We start from the raw sequence: 19,311 nt of genomic DNA, 5'->3' as shown, positions 1-19,311 counted from the left end.
GCTTGGCATTTTAATCCTGACTCACGTGACCTGTCCCTCACTCTTGATTGGAGCTCAGGCGCACAGTCTTTCATGATTGGCTAATTCAAAGGTAGGGGTTGTCCTTTGCCATTTCAAGATGGCGGCCCCCAGGGAAGCTACAAGTCATGCGGCCAACATGGTGGCTGCCAAGTCACGCAGTCCAAAATGGTGGCTATCTAAACTGTTCTTTGACAGAAAAGATTAGTTGTTTATTCTCACATGCTCAGGATTTCACCTTCAAATACCAAGGTATTTTCCTAAACATGGTATTTTACCCAAAATAAAATTTGATGCCAGTTAATGCCAGGGGTCTTAATCCAGCCTCTTGAAGGGGCTCAGGAATCTGGAAAAAGCGCTGCGTGTAAATTAATCAAGAGTCCAGAGATGAAACATAATTTTGGAAGGCATTTTGGGGAACCAGAGAAAACTTAGCTAAAGAAACCAAGTTCTCCTGTCTCTCTGGACCCCTTGCTTTTTATTAACACAATTTATCCTAAGGCAAGGTAGATATACATATCAAAGGGTAAGGTTTGGTATACAGAATCCATTGTCAGATTGGGGAAACTGCCTACAGTTGTTCAGGTGTTTGGCCAGTAGGAGGCAATAACATGTAGATTGAAATGCCCTCAGCTGTCTGGTAGCAAGCAATCATTTATGCATCCTTTTCAGGTTTGGGGAAATGCCTTTAGCCATTTCCAACAGGCAATAACATATGTGATTCAGCCCTTTTGATGAAACTTGCATTTATGACATGCTGGAATTAGCTTCCAGCACCAATTATGAAGATTATACAGATTATTTTCACCACTCAGTAAGTGTTAGCTAAGGGGGAAAAAATCCATGTACTCAGTGGTTATAACTGAGGATAAGCTTGCTCATCAGTTTCTCATCAGTTTTTTTTTTGGTGTTTTTTTTTTGAGTGATAAACTTCACCTGGATTGAGGGTGCAGCCTCGAGGCCAAAGAAGCCATTCTTCAAACAAACTTTACTAAGTGATACTGATATCAACCTTAAAATTGCGACTCACTATCAATTTTACCAATTTTAGGAGTGTGATTAGAATTCAGCATTTTCAGGCTTTCCCCCTCTCTGTTCTCATAGTTTCTTTCTTTCTTTTTTTTTTTTTAAGTATATTTTATTGATTTTTTCACAGAGAGGAAGGGAGAGGGATAGAGAGTTAGAAACATCAATGAGAGAGAAACATCGATAAGCTGCCTCCTGCACATCCCCTACTGGGGATGTGCCCACAACCAAGGTACATGCCCTTGACCAGAATCGAACCCGGGGCCCTTCAGTCCACAGGCCGATGCTCTATCCACTGAGCCAAACCGGTCAGGGCATCAAAGTTTCTTAATACAGATTCTATTAAGTTGGTACAGTTAAGTTCTACAGAAATTAAGTTTAAAACATGGGAGCTCATCCCTATAAAATTGAAATCCCAACCATATGTACATAATTTGTTCATTCTTACTAGTATTTGCAAAGTCCTCTCTATGTACGTCTGTGTATGCGCATGTGTGTGTGTGTGTGTGTGTGTGTGTGTGTGTGTGTGTGTGTAGATTTTGAGCTACTCATTGGCCAGGTCTTCCTGGATTGTGTTTTGTCCGCAGTGAGGGTCACACTGCCCTTAGACATCAAATATACATGATTTGTAATCACAGTGACTTTTTCCGTCAGTGACCATGTAGAATACACCTTCATAAATGAATACTACAGCAATATGATTTCCATTCACTCCCAAGTATCACGGGACCATAGCTTCTAACAGCCTATTATACTGTTCTGACCTAACCTTCAAAATGTCAATAAATTGGATTATAATGTAAGCCATTCTAAAAGTCTTTGAAAGAAGACAGATGGATGTTATGCTGTCATGAATCTGAACCTCTGGGAAGTCTATGTTCAGAAAAACAGGAATTAATGTTTTTGCTTTAGCTGGTAATACTCTATGCTACCTTCATTTGCTATTGGCCAATAATAATAATTTTACACACTCAAAATGAATGACTTGAGTGTGAAAAGTTAAAAAAATTTCAAAAACCATTTTAAGCTTGAAATGGTCAACCCATCCAGTTTTGTTCTTTTGTTTTTGTTTTTTAATCTTTGGCACCTTTGATTCCATAGGTATAGATTATCAGGCTGCTTCCACCACAATGTGAGCACATTTCCATAGAAGTGTTAATTAATTGCAGAGGTGACTAACTACTGCTGAGCAATTGCATTCAGCAATGTGAACAAATGGAAAAACAGGGAGGGAGTACTCATTCTTAGAGATGTTCACTGTTGCTTCTCACCCAGATCATTTGTTAATGATCCTGGGAATTCTTTCTGAGCCTTTTTTCCCTCATAAAGAGCCCAAAGCATTCAGCAAATTTAGCCATAAGCATTAAAAAAAAACCTAGAAATGGCAATCCCTTAAATTAGCAGAGACTGACGCTGTGTTGCATAAATTTCTACAGGCCACAACACCATTTTCTGAGTACCTGCTTGTATAGGGGGGTCCTGTCAAAGTCTCAATGATCCCTCCCTTCTCAGGACCCTTGTGGACTCCTGGTGACCGTATTTGTACACCTGTGACTTTCCTTCCAGCTTGTACTAAATAATTTTGGGAGAGTTGGCACCTAATCCAAGTTGAACCAAGGAAATACTCTGGGGTATTGTACATTAGGAGCAAATAGATCCCAAGAAGGAAATTGTTTCACTAATGTCAGAGATTTCCAGAGGAAGTTGGGCACGTCCTACAGCTCAATTTCCTGGAGCTGCCTTGATTCCCGCCCTTTCTGAGTTATGATTACTCAGCTTTTCTTGGTATCTTAATAGGATTTGGGGCAAGAGAAACTAAATTGTCCAGGATATCATAATTGAAAAAATATCAAGTCATGGACAAGTCTCTAGTGTGATGTATGGTTTCCCAAGATAATATCAATTAGATTTATTTTATCTATTGATTGCTGAATGGATTGATCATAAAAGATAGCAATAGTAAGTTCAGTTATGCTTTCCAAAAGTTGGGTGTTTTTTTAATTACTTGCAACTGTAGGATCCATGCACATGAGACATTAGTTATTCATTTTACACACAAAGCTTTGTTAGCTTTTCAAATTGCTTTGTAAAAACTCCAGAACTTCACAATGTGTGAATCAGTGGTTCAGCGTAAGGTTTCAAGGCATGTCCTGATTTTGATGTGATGTGGTTAATAACCAGATGACACCTTTCTGAAAATGAGGTAAAGTAAGTGAGATATGTCAACCAGTGTGAGTCAAATGCTATTTTCAAGTATCTCTAAAGCTTGTTAACAGTCCCACAAATAATATTTCATTCTAATTTTATGTTAAAATGTTATAATTATTTAAAACTATAATAAAAAAAAACAAGTACACAATATGGTGTCCTATGTACATTTTAATGCATTCAAGACCACCACAATATTAACTTATGCAGCCAGGTTAATTTATGCAGAGCATAGAGAATTTTTGCTTTGAAGCAAGTAACACTTCCTTTTAATCCATCAGTAAGCTCCTGCTAGAGATCAACTACCTATGAATGTATCTGAACCATGTAGAAAGGTGTCATTGATCATAGAGGTGTCACAGGTATGGGGTGTGTGTTTTTTTTAACCCAATTCAGGGTAGCCTATGACTGGTCATGTAAGATTTTTAGAAACAAATTTTTCACTATTAGGATTTTCTCAATACTATACTAATAAAATTCAACAGAAAAATATTGCTGCGGAGGAAGATTTAAGGCCCTAATTATAATTCCTGCTTCCAAATTTGCATGCTCATTAAAATAGATGTCAACATTGAACTTATAAGATAATTTTATATTAACAAAATACTCTTTTTACTTATTTTATTTCTATTTTATAGATTGAGCTTCTATTTAAGATTTTGTTTCATTAATGTTTTTCTCAAAGGAAATGGTTTGAAAACCACCATGAAGCCAAATTCATCAACCTTGGCACTACTGACACTTTGAAACAGACAATTGTTGGGGGATTTCCTGGTCATTGCAGGATGTTAGGCAGAATCCCTGGCCTCCACCGACTAGATGCAAGTATCAGGCCTCCACTACCAGCCTGACAATCAAAAACGTCTACAGATGTTGCCAAGTGTCCCTTGTGGGGGAAAATTATCCACTGGCTAAGTGATAGGATCATAGGACTTGACACATGTTAGTAATCTATATATATAAAGAGCCCATGGCCCTAACGCCATAATGACCAAAAACCAGCATGGGTGGGTGGGGCTGTGAGCACGGTGGGGCGATGCAATTTCATGCGCTGGGCTTCTAGTTTATAGATAATTTTCATGATCCTTTTACTCATAAGAAACTGTTAAACAAATACTATAGTAGGGTATATAGATAATTTCTAAAACATTTTAAAAATATGTATTGTGTTGTCTCATTAAGGTGTTTTAAAACACTTGCAGACCATAAAAACAAGCTTGTGAAATTGTATTTTCAGAAAACAAAAAATATGCAATATATGTTTTTTAAGTAAAAAAATTAATCAATGCATGTAATTATAAGAGCAGGAATCAAGAAAGAATCTAATAAAATCATTTCATGTGCTATATTCTGGAATATAACTAGTCTTTAAAATTTTTGTAAAACACTTTGAAGAAATGTTTTATAAATTGAACCTGATTTTTTTTTTTTTTTGCTTTTGCCTATTGCTCAAATAAATCTGATTACATTGACCAACATCCTGTCCATGAAAGGCTTCAAAAGGAATGCCCCAGTGCTCATCCTGTGAACTCTCATCTTTCATAAGGAAAGCCTGAGAGAAATTGGAAAGGATTAGGGTCTTTTGTAACAGTGTTTTTAAGAAGAAGGTTCCTGTTAGGTTAACACACATGACCAAAACAATAAGTCACCTTGGCAGCCTCAAAAAACATAGGAATGAAGAGTACTTTGTCAACTTTAGATACACTGTCAGTGGGAGCGTAAATTGGCACAACTTCTACCAAGGGCAATGTGGCAAAACTTACAATGCATATACCTTTTTCCAACCATTCCCTTTCCACATAGTAGTGTATACCAGTATATTCAACGCATCTTCATTTGTAAAACTAAAAGACAGTCCCTAACCGGTTTGGCTCAGTGGATAGAGCGTCGGCCTGTGAACTGAAAGGTCCCAGGTTCGATTCTAGTCAAGGGCATGTACCTTGGTTGCGGGCACATCCCCAGTGGGGTGTATGCAGGAGGCAGCTGATCGATGTTTCTCTCCCATTGATGTTTCTCCTCTCTATCCCTCTCCCTTCCTCTCTGTGAAAAATCAATAAAATATATTTAAAACAAAACAAAATTAAAAGACAGGAAACAGTGTAAATGTCCATCAAAAGATGACTGGGAATATAAAGTATGGTATTTCCATACAACTGAACATATCGCAGTAAAATTTTTAAGACAGCTTATTATTTACTGATATAAAACCAGTTCCAAGATGCATTGTTAATGAAAACAAGAAAGGTTCAGAGCAGGTGGGCAGCTGTCTAAGAAGCTGTCCTATAAGAAGATATAGCTGTGCTCCTATTTGTACATGGAATATTCATGGAAAATTTCAAATGTTGTGGTTCCTGGGGATTAAATTAGCAAGGAAAATTTCTATTATTAAATTTGAATATTTTGAATTCTTTACATTATGATCACACATTCCTTTAGTGAGAGAAGACCATGCATTTTTTTTTCAAAGACAAGCACTTTCTCAATTCCATGGTAATACGCAATGTTCATAAGAGTGGATAGCCTAGGAATTTCAGTTACTCTCAGATTCCATAGCCCAGGCAAGTGAAAATGGAGGGATAATGGAAATCCAGGTGAGATATCTAGAGTCAGGGTTTTTGGATTTGCATAAAAACATAAGCTCAACTGGAGTTGGTGACTATGTGGTATGAACACCAATCCTAAGGTAGTGTTTCTTTCCTAGTTATATTGAGTATAGGTGGACCAGGGTCTCAGAGATGAATTTGACAAATCTCTCTAATAGCGGGTAGTGTTAGGCACTGAAAGTTATAGAGGACAGGTTTTGTTGTTTTATTATTAAGTTGTAGCAGGAGATGAAGGTAGGCTTTGATGCATAATGTAGATGACCTACTCCTAGGCAGGACTTGCTGAAGATACTGGCAGAGACATTGCCAGGATGCTATAGGAAGGGCCATGGGATAAAAATAGCTATAATAATGACCAGCATTTGTGGAGCACACCTCTCTTTTAATTCTCACTGCCATTCATCCTATGTAGTAGGTGTTATGATGGATAAGGGGACTGAGGCTCATAGAGCTCAATTAAATAGCCCAGGCTCACAAGACTAGTTAGCAGCAAAGAAAGACCCAAATTCAATCTGCCTGCCTTCAAAACATTTAACCACAAAATTGTTATGCCCACTGGTAACATGATTCAGGGCTGGGAAGCCTGGAAACGGAAGCCATCATCCTTATGATGCTATCTTTCTCTCTCTCATCCTGACAGAATCACAACCACAGCGGCATGTATGATGGATCTACGAAGATATCCTCTGGATGAACAAAACTGCACTCTGGAGATTGAAAGTTGTGAGTTACTTGGACAGGGGAGTGGGAAGGGGGGTGCTTGCTTGACCCAATTAAATTCCACCTCGTGCTGAATAGGTGACAGGATATTTTCAGCTATACTGTGCTGCCAACTTTTTAAGGGTTTCCCACTCTAGTGACATTTCCCCTTATATCGGTGGCTCCAAGTTCATTTCAATGCAGTTAAATTTTTGAACCATGAGGGAAAGTCTACTTAGTTTAGCAGGACAATTGATAAACTCATGCTATCTCCTTCTCAGAGTGGAATTTCTCCCAAGGTGTTCTAACACCTAAACTGCATTAACAAGAGGGGGAAAAGATTTTAGTATGTAAAGACTTTAAGAGATTGTTTTTGATTTGATAGTCTCCACCTGGAGGATTGTAAATTGTTGTGTTTTAGAAAAACACTATGGTAGGGTCTTGTGCACTTTCGTCTTTCTTCATAGGAAGAACAAACCTCCATGGTGCTGGTGCATTGGGCCAAAGACTTGCTATGTTTCAGGTCTAGCGACTGATTTTGGTTTGTCTTCTTGGGCTGTTTTCATTGATTGCTTTCTTAACAATTTGAATATTTTAGTCACTGAGACTTAATGTCATTGACTTTGTATCATTGTTTCATAGCCATCAACAAGCAGGCATTTAAGTCCATTTATTGTGAATACCAGGCCTAGGCCATTTCCTGGTTTTAAGGGACACAGAAAGGTGCAGTAGTAAATTCAGAGCATTACAATGCCACCTACTGTAATGTGAGAAATAGACAGATATTTATTTAAATCATCTAAAATTCTTCCCAGATCTAAACATCAAAAGAGTAAAATAAAATGGGAAAAATTCAGGTGACCTCATAGTATTATTAAAGAATACCAGTAAATATAGTACTGTACTCCTAATTATCTGATTATTAAGGAACTAGAGGCCCCGTGCATGAAATTCATGCACTCAGGGGGAGGGAGTGGTCCCTCAGTCCAGCCTGTGCCCTCTCGCAGTCCAGGAGTCCTCAGGGGATGTCTGACTGATGGCTCAGTAGTTGGACATCCTTAGCACTGACACAGAGGTGGGAGAGGCTCCCACCACCACTGCTGTGCTCACCAGCCGTGAGCCTGGCTTCTGGCTGAGCAGCGCTCCCCCTGTGGGAGTGCACTGACCACCAGGGGGAAGTTACTGCATTGAGCAGGATCAGGCCAAACCGACTCTCCAACATCCCCCGAGGGGTCCTGGATTGCAAGAGGGCGCAGGCCAGGCTGAGGGACCCCAGTGGTGCAAGATCAGGGCCTGGAAGGGACGTAGGAGTTTGGTCAGCCGGAGAGGGACTGTGGGAGGGCTCCAGGGCATGTTTAGCCCATCTTGTTCAGTCCCAATCAGCTGGACCCCAGCAGCAAGCTAACCTACCGGTCAGAGCATCTGCCCCCTGGTGATCAGTGCACATCATAGCAAGCAGTTGGGCAGCCTTAGCATGTCATTAACATATTACACTTTGATTGGTTGAACAGACAACTGGACGACGGGACACTTAGCATATTAAGTTTTTATTAGTATATAGAATTACATTAATTTTCTACTTTTACTGAATACAAACATAGAAATAGATAAATATACTTATGTAGATATAGATATAGATTCAGACATAGATGGTGATATACTACCACTAAAACTAGAATGAATAAGAAAATTCATGAGCTATTCTTTAAAAAATATTCTAATTTTTAAAATGCATTATATAAATAAGCTGGTTGATAGGTGTTACTATGTGAATGTGATGACTTTTAATTTAAATGACAACCAAATTCAAAAGGTAGAAATGAAATATGAACACAATCATTTTTTAATGGCCAGTAATAGTTTATAAATAAGGCAGAACATGAGCTACGCAAGTAAATCATTAGCTTTTGGAACTGACATGGAAAGAGGTCATCATGGGTTGCTTCATATGGATTGCCTTTTACCCTTGGCATCTCTTTCATGGATTGTGATCTTTTACCTTTACTTCGCTGGACAATAGTAGGATACATCCTCTCAAAATTCAAAGACCTTATGGTTTACATCAGTCACCTAAAGAAGTAGTGAATTTGACAAGTCCTTGAATTTACTATTCTGTGTTGTAAATTATCAAGTGCTAAAATTATCAGGATTTATTGTCTCCTAAAATGCATTTTTATTTTACAATACATATTGAGTTTTTCTATTATTATAAGTTACATTTTTCTTTAAGTAGGCAATTAACTTTATTCATATTTAGGAAATAGATGACTTTGAGGTCCATTTATTATATCATATAATGACCAAAACAAAACTATAGATGAGGAAGAAATAAAACATAAGTTTCCTGTGGCAGGGATGGGGGAAGCACAAACAGCCAGATACTCCAAAATAATTATAAAATATGGTGTCAGGCAATAGGTGGTGACTCAGGCATATGGAGTCATTGAGGAAATTCAGTAATATGCCATCAGCTGTCTGGACAGATGGATGAGGCAGGTCACTGGAACCCTCAAGTCAGCTAATAGGTAGAATTGCAGGCAGATGGTGGCCATCATTCAAGTGACCCAACAGCAGGTCACAGAACTCTAGTCCCTACAGATATTTACCTAAAGCAAAGCAGAGACTGGAGTCTGTAAGAATCTGTGTAATGAGGAGGTTATAAAGGCAGGAATTTGGGAGAAAGGGTGAAAAAAAAACACACAGAACTGCCTTGTACTTGCCAGACCAAAGCTAGGCATTAATATAACAGCTCCGTAACATAAATATTTCTACCAACTTTTGAGAGATCATGTATCTGAGGCTCAGAGAAGTGAAATAACTTACCCAAGCCAAGGATAGTGGTGAAGTGGGGTTCAAACCCAGGTACTCTTACTGTCATAGAATCCTGCAATCAACAGGTGAGCAAGGGAGCTGAACATCAACAGTTAGAAGTCCAGCACCTGTTGGAGCCACTCTCAGCTAGGTTGAGGATGCTGAGTCAACCAAAGATTGGTCTATATTTCCTAAAATTATCCCTAATACAGGTTAAAATAGAGCCCAGAAGCTGAGGCAGAACTGGCTTCTAGGTCAAAGGTCAAATGATTGCTACTGCAGAGAGGGTAGTCTGTGGATGCAGAAAGCCAGATAGTCCTTGATTCCATTCATGTTAACTAAAAAACAAACAAACAACAAACAAACAAAAGACACATAAAGGCCTCAAATGACAACATTGTTTAGCTTTAATATTTTAGTTAAAATGTATCCCTTCTTAACAATAGACAAATCAATGTAAAGAGACCTTAAGTATTAACAGGAATAATTCCAAGCAACCAAGTTACTTATGGCAATACTATGGAGTTCAGATGAGCTTTGCTTGTTCCCTGCCTAAGTACATAATCAATACGTTGTTAAGTACTAATAAATACAGAATCTGTTATTCATCTTTTTTTAACTCTTCATGAAGAAACATGTGTTGCATTATTTGCTGAAATAGCTCTCCCTGAACTTACGAAGCCTATAACTGAACTTTAAAGTGATTACAAATGAGAGGCTGCCGTGTGTGTTGGGAAATACGAATAATAAAGTAGACATTCCACCAAAGTAAAGTTGAACCGATTATACTTTTGCGAACAATAGAGTAGAAACGTTACCTACCGTACAAAATGCACTAGTTTGTATTCTCTTCCATCACAATCCCAAGGATGGGGCAATGTCTTGCTTGGTTAGGTCTTTTGAGAAAAATTAAAGATGTTTTGCTTTTTTTAAATGTCATCTAATCAAATAAAATTGGAAAGGTTATAAAGCCTTGTTAAATTGAAATTTTAGTTGAACTTGGAGCAGGTCAATAGCTTTCTAGCCCCGGGATGCTATAAAAACAGTTAATGGCACGTAGAAAAATTGATCAAGAAATTTAGTACTAAGAGGATTCGGAATTTGAAATCAATAAAGCTATCATGTAAAGGTTCGATAGCCATGAGCTGCGTGTAGATAGAGAAGGACTTGGGATAACAATCATGGAGGATTCAGGTGCCTTTTCCAATTCTCTGCAGCAACAATGACCTCATCCTCTCAGTACAAGATCGTGTCACTTGTCACTGTACCCCAAAGCAGTAGAAGCCACCTCAGGCCTGAAATCTCTCAGTGGGCTCACCCATCTTGTTCTAAACTCCCTTGTATCTTCACCATCCCAAGCTAGCCCTCCGTATTTCAGAGGAAGAGGTGCTCCTACTTCTTTCATTATAGCCTGACCTTGGCCTCTGTGCTCAGGATTCCACCTGTCTTCCTCCTCTGAGAATTTTTTTTTTTTCAGGTTCACACATACTCCACCCCTGATCACTTAGATCCTCAATCTCACCTTCTGGCTAGCCCTTTATTCAGAGCCTAAAAACTAGTTCAAACTCTTCTCGTTATCAAACACGTCTACTCTCCCCCTACAGCTCCCCTTAAGCTTTTCGTAATCACTCTCCTTTCCTTCAAGCTACTTGGAATAATGGTCTGTATCTGTTGTCCAGTGCCTCAGCTTCCTCTCAGCCCACTGTAATTTGGAGCCAGTCTACCCATCTCACCTCCACTGACACTGTTCTCAGAAAGATCACCTCTCTTTACCTACCATCTTTATTCCCACGGTCCCCAAATATATACCTCCAGCTCAGTTATCTTCTAAGCCCCAGACGAGGTACATAGCACTCTTCTTGGCATGTCTATTTTTATGTTTCAAAGGCATCTTAATTTGCTCAAAAGTTAACTATCATTTTCCCTCCCAAATGAGTTTTATTCCCAGTCTCCTTAATCTCAGTATCCAATCAGAATCCTTGCACTAATTGTTGACATCTCCCTTATACTCCTCCATTCCAATCTATTGTCAAATACCATTCGTTCTACCTGCACGATAGAATGAATGGCTGAATTGCTTTTATCCATCATGGTTCTTTTGCCTTTTCTCGTCTCATTCTTCAGTTCTCTCCTAAGATGACACCTCCAATAAGAGGCTTTCCTGAGAATCCAATCTAAATTATGAACCCGAGTTATTATCTCCAAATTCTGTTAGTTTCCCATGTAGCATTTATATGCTTGTGTGTTTATTTTTTCTTCCTTCTGTGGATTATAATAAAACCCATTTAAAAAAAAAAAGGACCATTACTTTGCTCACAAGAATAATTACAACTTAGGGTAGTACTTAATAATAAATATTTTTGGAGTGAATTTATGCTAAATTTCTTAGCTCTAAACTTCTCAAGTCTTTTAAGTCTAGAAGATAGATGTCTGGTTTTCATGTTCTCAGATAAGATTTAAGGCATGGGTTCTTTTACTTGTCATAAAATAGGCTTTCATTTGTATAATTTTATATTTGCACTTTAAGATTATCTCAGAATTTAAGATTATAAATGTGTCATCCAAGAGCCAGATATGGGAACATTTAGGAATTTTGATGTGCTGATAAATTTGATAAATCCCTATGAATTTTTGTTTTATTTTTTAAAATATATCTTTATTGTTGAAAGTATTACAGATGTCCCCTTTCCTCCCTCCTCCTCCCCACTGACCCACTCTGCCCTGCTCCTGCCCCCACCCCAGGCCTTCACCACACTAATTTTTGTTTCATTTGAGCCATTGACTATCTATATCACTCTTACTTGAACCACAACCAATTTATCGAACAAAGGTAACATTTAGTGATACCTGGTTATTTTTATATTTGTATCTTGTTTTTAAAAAATGATTTGGAAACTTTTAATGTAGACATTGTCTTAATGTGTTCAATTTAGTGAATCATCCACTCAATCTATCTTTTAGTCTCAGAATATTGTCATTGTGTTGCTTTCAATGTTTTCATGTTCACAAAAATAGTAATAAGAAAAATGTGTCTACTTAAATACAGTGGCATAACTTAACTATGGAAAATTTCCTGTGAAAATGTGATTGTTGCAGTTGAAATGCTGAGCTCTATTTATAATAATGTGTTACATTAACACTTGGAAATAAGATCAAAATAAGTGTAATGTCCAGATATGAGGCAGGAGTAGTTCTACAAAAGTCTGCCCTTATAAAGCCACATGTGGAGAACTGTGTCCAGTTCTTAATGCTGCATTAAAGTAATTTCCTTTAGAGGAGGATACCAAGCTATCTTGGGGGAAAATTTATGGAGGAATAATAGCCATTGCTAAATGCTTTAAATGCTATCATATAAAAGAAAAATCTTAGGTTTGGTGTTGGCCAGTGTATTAGGATTTTCCAGAGAAATATAACCAGTAGGATGGATGGAGATAGATAGATAGATAGATAGATAGATAGATAGATAGATAGATAGATAGATAGAGAGTTTTTATGAAGAATTTGCTCATGTAATTATAGAGACTGATAAGTCCCAAATCTGCACAGTAAGTTGGCAAACTAGAGCGCTTACAGTGCAGGTCCAGTTTGAAGGCCAGCATGCTTGAGACCCAGGAAGGACCCATGTTTTCATTTGAGTCTGAAGCAGGAAAAAGCTGTTTGTTCCAGTTCAAAGAAAGGCAGGCAGGAGGAATTCTCTCTTACTCTGAAGGTCAGTCTTTTTGTTTTATTCAAGCCTTCAACTAATTGGATGAGGCCTGCCCACATTAGGGAGGGCAATCTACTTTACTCAGTCTACTATCTTATTAGTTAAAGGCTAATCCCTTCCAAAAGCACCCTCCCAGGAGCAGGAAGAAGAATGTTGGATCCAATATCCAGGCACTTTGTGGCTCACTCGAATTGATACATAAAAGTAACCCACTCAATACTAGATTTGAACCCGTTCAATTCAATTTAGTTCAACTAGCATTTCTCACCTGGTAACTACATGTTCTCTGTATGCTAAGTGCTGGTGTCACAGCAGCAGCTGAGCAGACAGGTGGGCAGAAGTTACAGGAAGGTAGATGTTGAATTTATGAAAAATACTTTCCAATGAACCAAGGTACACATTCATGAAATCAGTCCCTTTTTAAGAAAGACTTCCCTTCTCAGAAACACTTCAACTAATTGGAAATGGCCACCTACCAGCATTAATGTAGAAGACATTCCTCAATGAGATGCCAGTTAATTATATAACCTTAAAGATCTCTTTCAGCCCCAAAATCTAAAACTCTGGGAGTTTATTCAATTTAGTTGCATTGCCAGTTAGTTACTTTATGTGCTTGCCTAAAATAATGGTTCTAAAGTAATCCTGATTTATAAAGGATATTATAATATAGCAAAAATGTTATGAATACATGAACATATAAATACTCACAAGAAAATATGAAATATAGGACAATTACCAGCAAAGCTTTTGAATCATTCTTACTTTATTGCTGCCTGCCAAATCATTAATTCTGATCTGAAGTAATTTAAAAATAGCATCTACAACATGCTGCACACTTTCTATTCATGGATGCTAAACACCAAAAATAACAGAAGTAAATTGAACTTCATGAATGATTAATGGCTTTCCTTGCTTTATGTCCCCATTGTCAAGGAAATTAGCAGCATTGGATATCTCCTTAGATAAATTTGATTTTGCCATATTCAGTAGAATACTTAATGAAAACGAGTATTTCACATTTATGTTTATAGAAATGTTAATGAATTTTAGCGCCTGTAGCTTTTTTGATGAGCAGAGGAGTGGGTGTAGGGAAGGAGGAAATATTTTCTGAATTAATTTATTCCTTTTTCTAGACTGCTTCTTTTAAACTGTAAAAAAAAACACTCTTTCTGAAAAGTCTCTGATCTTTTTAAGTTATAAAATAAAAGCCAGTGAAGGAATGGAGTTCCTTTTATGAAAATTAGTTTTGCAATCAACTTGACTATAAAGTTAGCCTCATAGCTGTTCACTTCAGACCTATTACAGTTTAAGTTTATTTTCCATGCCTGGGTAAGTGGCTGTGTAGGTTGATGAGGATATCTCAGATTTACAGATTTGGATTTCTGAAAATTTCTTTTCTCCTTAGTGCTCTGATGAATGGCCATTTTGCTGCTAACTTCTTAAGGGGAAGTCAAAACAAAGCTATTGCTTTACATAAAGGTTTTAATATTAACCAAACGTGTAAAGAGACATTTTATAATGGAATTTTAATCTTCAAGAACTAGACACTCTTGTTAAACTGAAGGCTTTTGTTCACTGGGGGGCAAAACTTGATAATAATGACAGCTAATATTTATTGATTATATAGTATTTACTAGAGGCTCGGTGCACGAAATTCATGCACTGGGGGGCAGGGGTTCCCTCAGCCCTGCCTGCGCCCTCTCACAGTCTGGGACCCCTCACTCCTTACTGCCCATCTGCTCCTTACCACTCAGTTCGCTGCTCCTTGCCGCTGCCACGGAGGCAGGAGAGGCTCCTGCCACCATTGCTGTGCTTGCCAGCTGTGAGCCCGACTTCTGGCTGAGCAGCACTCCCCCTGTGGGAGCGCACTGACCACCAGGAGGCAGCTACTGTGTTGAGCATCTGCCCCCTGGTGGTCAGTGAACATGATAGCGACTGGTTGTTCTGGTCATTCTGCCATAATGGTCTCTTAGGCTTTTATTATATAGATGGGGCAGACACTTAACAAGGATTTCCCATTGAATCTTCCCCAAAACTCTATTTTACATAGGAAATCAAAGCAACGACGTAGTAGTAATTCTTCAAGTCACAAAACTAGTGGTCCAAATGGGATTTGAACTCAAGCAATCTGACTTGAAAGTCTAAGATTTAGCCCATGTAGGAAAGCCTATTAAGAAAACTTCTACATAGTGTCTTCATAAAACCCTTCTCTCCATCTTTCCCACTGTGTGTGCGTTGGGTTGGGTCATTATGAAAAGATCTCACCTGAGAACAAAGCAGGCTTTAATTGGTCCTTTTCTCAATTCAGTTTCTACATGAGCATTTATTTTCTGACATTCTTGCCAACTAAACTGAACATTGATATAATTTAAGGATAACCATTATTTTACCAGGTCACTTCTACTTGCAACAGATCACACAATGGTCAGAAATCCTTTCTCTTCTAGATGTTTACAGATACTATTCCCCACATCATTTTAGGATTGTGCTAGGCCTGACTGACTGCAGTGGTGCTGTAGTTTCGAAATCCATTCATTTTTCTTAATTTTATTGCATAGACATCTATAATCTTGGAAATGGACATATTCTCATGAGGGGTCTTGACTTGGATTGTTCTGTGAACCACATTCATAAAGGAACCATGTGAGAATATATGTGTTATTTTTCATTTAGGTATCAATTTCATCATTTAAATTTCATTATTCTTCTCTTTCAGATCAAAGATTTTTAAAGGGGGCTTTTACAAAATATTGATACCATGATCCCACCCTGGACCAAAAAGAGAATTTGTGGAAGGTGCCCTTGAAAGCGTTCTTTAAGCTTTCCAGGTGATTTCAATATGCAGCCAAGTTTGACAGACACTGCTTGAAAGCTGTCATGCTTTGAATTCTTGCTCCTCTCTTTTTCTGATAGACCCAGTTCTCTAAATGGGAAGCAGAATGGAAACAGAAATAAGAGAAGAAAGTACAGCAGAGAACAGAAAATAGCATGATTTTCAAAGAAAGAAATCACTGAAATGATCAAAGGAGAACATTTAAACTACTCTTTCTTTTATCCTTCCTGACAGAAGGCTCCATTTTTTTTTTCTTTCTATTTAAAAGTGTGTGCCTTGAAATAACTAGGTAGACCAGTAGACCCTGCTTTTCATTGGCACTGAGTGCTTCAACCAGATGTTCAAATCCATGTAATAATTGCTCAAGTTGTTATAAGACACTACTCTATTGTAAAAGCCCCAGTATGAAGACCACGTATTAATAGAAATGCAATTAATGAAACATTAATTTGTATAATGATGCTGTCCGTGGTAAATGGAGTTTTCCACTTTAGAGAGAGAGGACATCAAATGCTTTTAGTAACATTCTCTATCATGTTAAGTAAAGAAAAAGGCTAGTTAAAATTTACATTTGGATGAGCGCATAGCAACAGGCTCTCCAGGAAGAGTTTAATCAAGCTGAAATTAAGCACAATTTATTTGTTTCACCCATAAAAAAATAATAGAATTATAATTTCTATAATCATTCTTATCTCCCCACACTCTGTCCCATAAACATGGACTAGACTTATTTGATTGCGTAAAAGGGCAAATTTTCACAGAGCTCTCCTTCAATGTCTGCACTGATTCTAAGCAGATTGTATTCTTAGTCCTTAGACTGTAGATCTACAATTCAGACAAAAAATGTCACTGAATAGAGCCGAAGGGTTGCCTGCTCTTACCTTAGAAACTGTCAGCACAGAAACCCATCACTTGTCTGATGTGCTCCCTGTGGTGCTTGTCAGATGTTCATGTGCTTAAAGGGATCTTATGAAAACGCATTCTGGTTTAATGAGCTGGGGCTGAGGCCCGAGAATAGGCATTTCTAACGTGTTACCTGACAATACCCAGGCCATTGGTTCATGAACCACACTGAGTAGTAAGAATCTGGAGTAAGTAAAAGAAAGAGAAGAAAAGAAAAAGCCTGTCTCACCTATGCTCCTCAATCTACCCAGCCTGTTTGCTTCCTACTGAGATTTAAATAATTCGCTAAAAGCCTTTGTCTCACTGGTTGCAGGAGTTTGGAGTTTTAAATTTCCTGAGGCAGAAAAGTCATTTACAGGTGACCTGAATGACTTCAAAACACTGGAATTTGAAAAGCTTTAGATTTTGTAAAATACCTGGGTGTGTAACTTCTGTGCCTTACCATTTTATATGTGGAAGATTCCAGATGCAGTATGTCATTAGTACTCTGAAGTCCACATTGAAGATAATACTTGGGTGAATATATGTGGAAAGGATTTAATTTTAATAAAGGAAAAAATAGTGTAAAGTATTCTAATGATGGTACTTGACTCTATGTCCATTAATGAGAGATTTTTAGTGGAGGGGACATCTTGCTTCACCTCAGCTAGCTAGCTATCTGGGATTTAATGAGTCATTCGGAAGAACGCAAGTTTCCCAGACTTTAACTGTTTTGATGTGAATATTCCTCAATAGAGAATTCTAAAAACCATTTATTCTTTTATAATGATTCAGGATTATGAGCATTATTCATCTAGCTTCATCTCAAGCAAAAGCAGATGTAAGGGATTTATACTCTGATCCCCATGGTGACCTTAAGACCTGCCTTTTTGTGAGTGTCTTTCTAGAAGGAGTGATGAAGGCTCCTATCTACATAAATAATGTGTCAACCAAAAAATGTCCATCTCTAGTCAATTAGGCATACTTAGAACTCAAGACAGAGGTGTGTTCCTGGCATAGTTTTCATTTTAAGTAATATAATATCTTCTTAAGGACCAGTGTTAGCTCTATCATAAATGGTTAGCTTCAAGGTCTCAGCCATTGTCCAGATCCTCAGTGTTCACCTCCTCATCACCTTCTTCATCCTGACTGCCATGGTGAGGGCTCACAAGACACCTGCCCTCACTCAGTATCCATTACTGAGTTATAAGGGTTTGCTACATATCATACCCCCCTCGTACTGTTCCTGCCATTATTTTATCTCTTCCTCTTTAAAGCTGTACATAATACCTATGCCAAAACAGTACCTTGTTCTTTTAGAGGGAAGATATTTTACATAATTGTCATCTGCTATTAGGTTGGAAATATTAAGAAGTGTCTCCCCTAAGAAATGAGAAATGATACTCTTCCTATTGTCCTCTGAATTATTTACTTCACACCTTTTATCTAGTAACATAATCAAAAGGTCAATCCTGATTTGCTGAATTTCCAGTTTCCTGGCCAGTTTAATAAAAATAAATTTTCTTCCTATGTTGCATGAAGAAAAGTATCCTTCTGCTACTGTGACTTCTGATCATAGTTACTCTTCTTCAAATTTTACTTTGAGGAGAATTTCATTAATAAACAATATTAAAAATTCTATCTTTTGTTCCATTTGGGGATGAAAAATAATAATAAAATGATGGTGATGGTAATAATAATAATAGAATTGCTAGGATATAAGTAGCAATGCTGAGCCAAACCATGCTGAGATAGGATGTCTCAGATACTATGTTCATTGCCAAAATTTAGGCCATGGAAAAGCCTATCCATCCAGGTCAGGGGAACCTCACCTGGTTCGAGGTGAGCTATATGTTGAATATATATGGAGGTATGAATGCATGCAGAAAGTTCAACACATGACAAAGATGGCACAGAAACACCAGTTCTGAGTCATATATCAACTCAACAGGATTCACATGGGAAACATCTTTTTGTGGTTTTTTTCTCAGACACAGTCAAGATCTAATTTTTTAAGTAAGGTGAAATGGAGGAAATGAACATTTCAGAAAAGAAATCAAATAACTGAAATCTGGTGTATAGAAAAATAATCTATATGCATATTGGATTCACAAAGAATTAGGACAGGAGCATGTAGGTGGACAGAAGCTAAAAGGAGTTAACCTTGGATTGACAGATGACAGCAGTTAAGATGACATGAGATTCAAAGTTAGAGGTTTTTAGGAAGAAGGGAGAGAGAATAGTCTAGAAGGGACAATGAGAAACACAGTCACTTAATGCAGCTCCCAGGTCCAATACCAGGGATGCAGGAGGAAAGGCAGCCAGTATTTTGAGAGGGCTGTTGGCTAAGCTGTGTTGTGAGGAAGAGCAAGGTTTTGGTGAGAGCATGTGGTGAGGACCAGGAGGTTGAGGATAGAGAGGATTTTGCTTCTCCCAGACTGTGCATTTCATTGGGCATAGGGGGTGGAGGGATCATGGAGGGATGGGAGATGGGAACAGAATAGACATATAGATCCTTATGGTAT

The 19,311-nt window shown here is 37.9% G+C and overlaps 1 protein-coding gene across 2 annotated transcripts in view; it reads left to right on the top strand.

Moving 5' to 3' along the window:
• The window catches only part of GABRB1 (gamma-aminobutyric acid type A receptor subunit beta1), a 368,333-nt gene that overhangs the window by 279,398 nt on the left and 69,624 nt on the right, over positions 1–19,311 (top strand). For both annotated transcript variants that reach the window (XM_008140278.3, XM_054723776.1), the window contains exon 5: positions 6,496–6,578. In XM_008140278.3, the coding sequence (XP_008138500.1) occupies positions 6,496–6,578 (83 nt within the window). The remainder of the gene's footprint in view (positions 1–6,495; positions 6,579–19,311) is intronic.

The sequence above is a fragment of the Eptesicus fuscus genome, chromosome 2 (assembly GCF_027574615.1).
Source record: "Eptesicus fuscus isolate TK198812 chromosome 2, DD_ASM_mEF_20220401, whole genome shotgun sequence".
In the NCBI taxonomy this organism is placed as follows: domain Eukaryota; kingdom Metazoa; phylum Chordata; class Mammalia; order Chiroptera; family Vespertilionidae; genus Eptesicus; species Eptesicus fuscus.
Note: the sequence above shows the minus strand (reverse complement) of the source record. Positions and strands in the feature narration are given on the sequence as shown.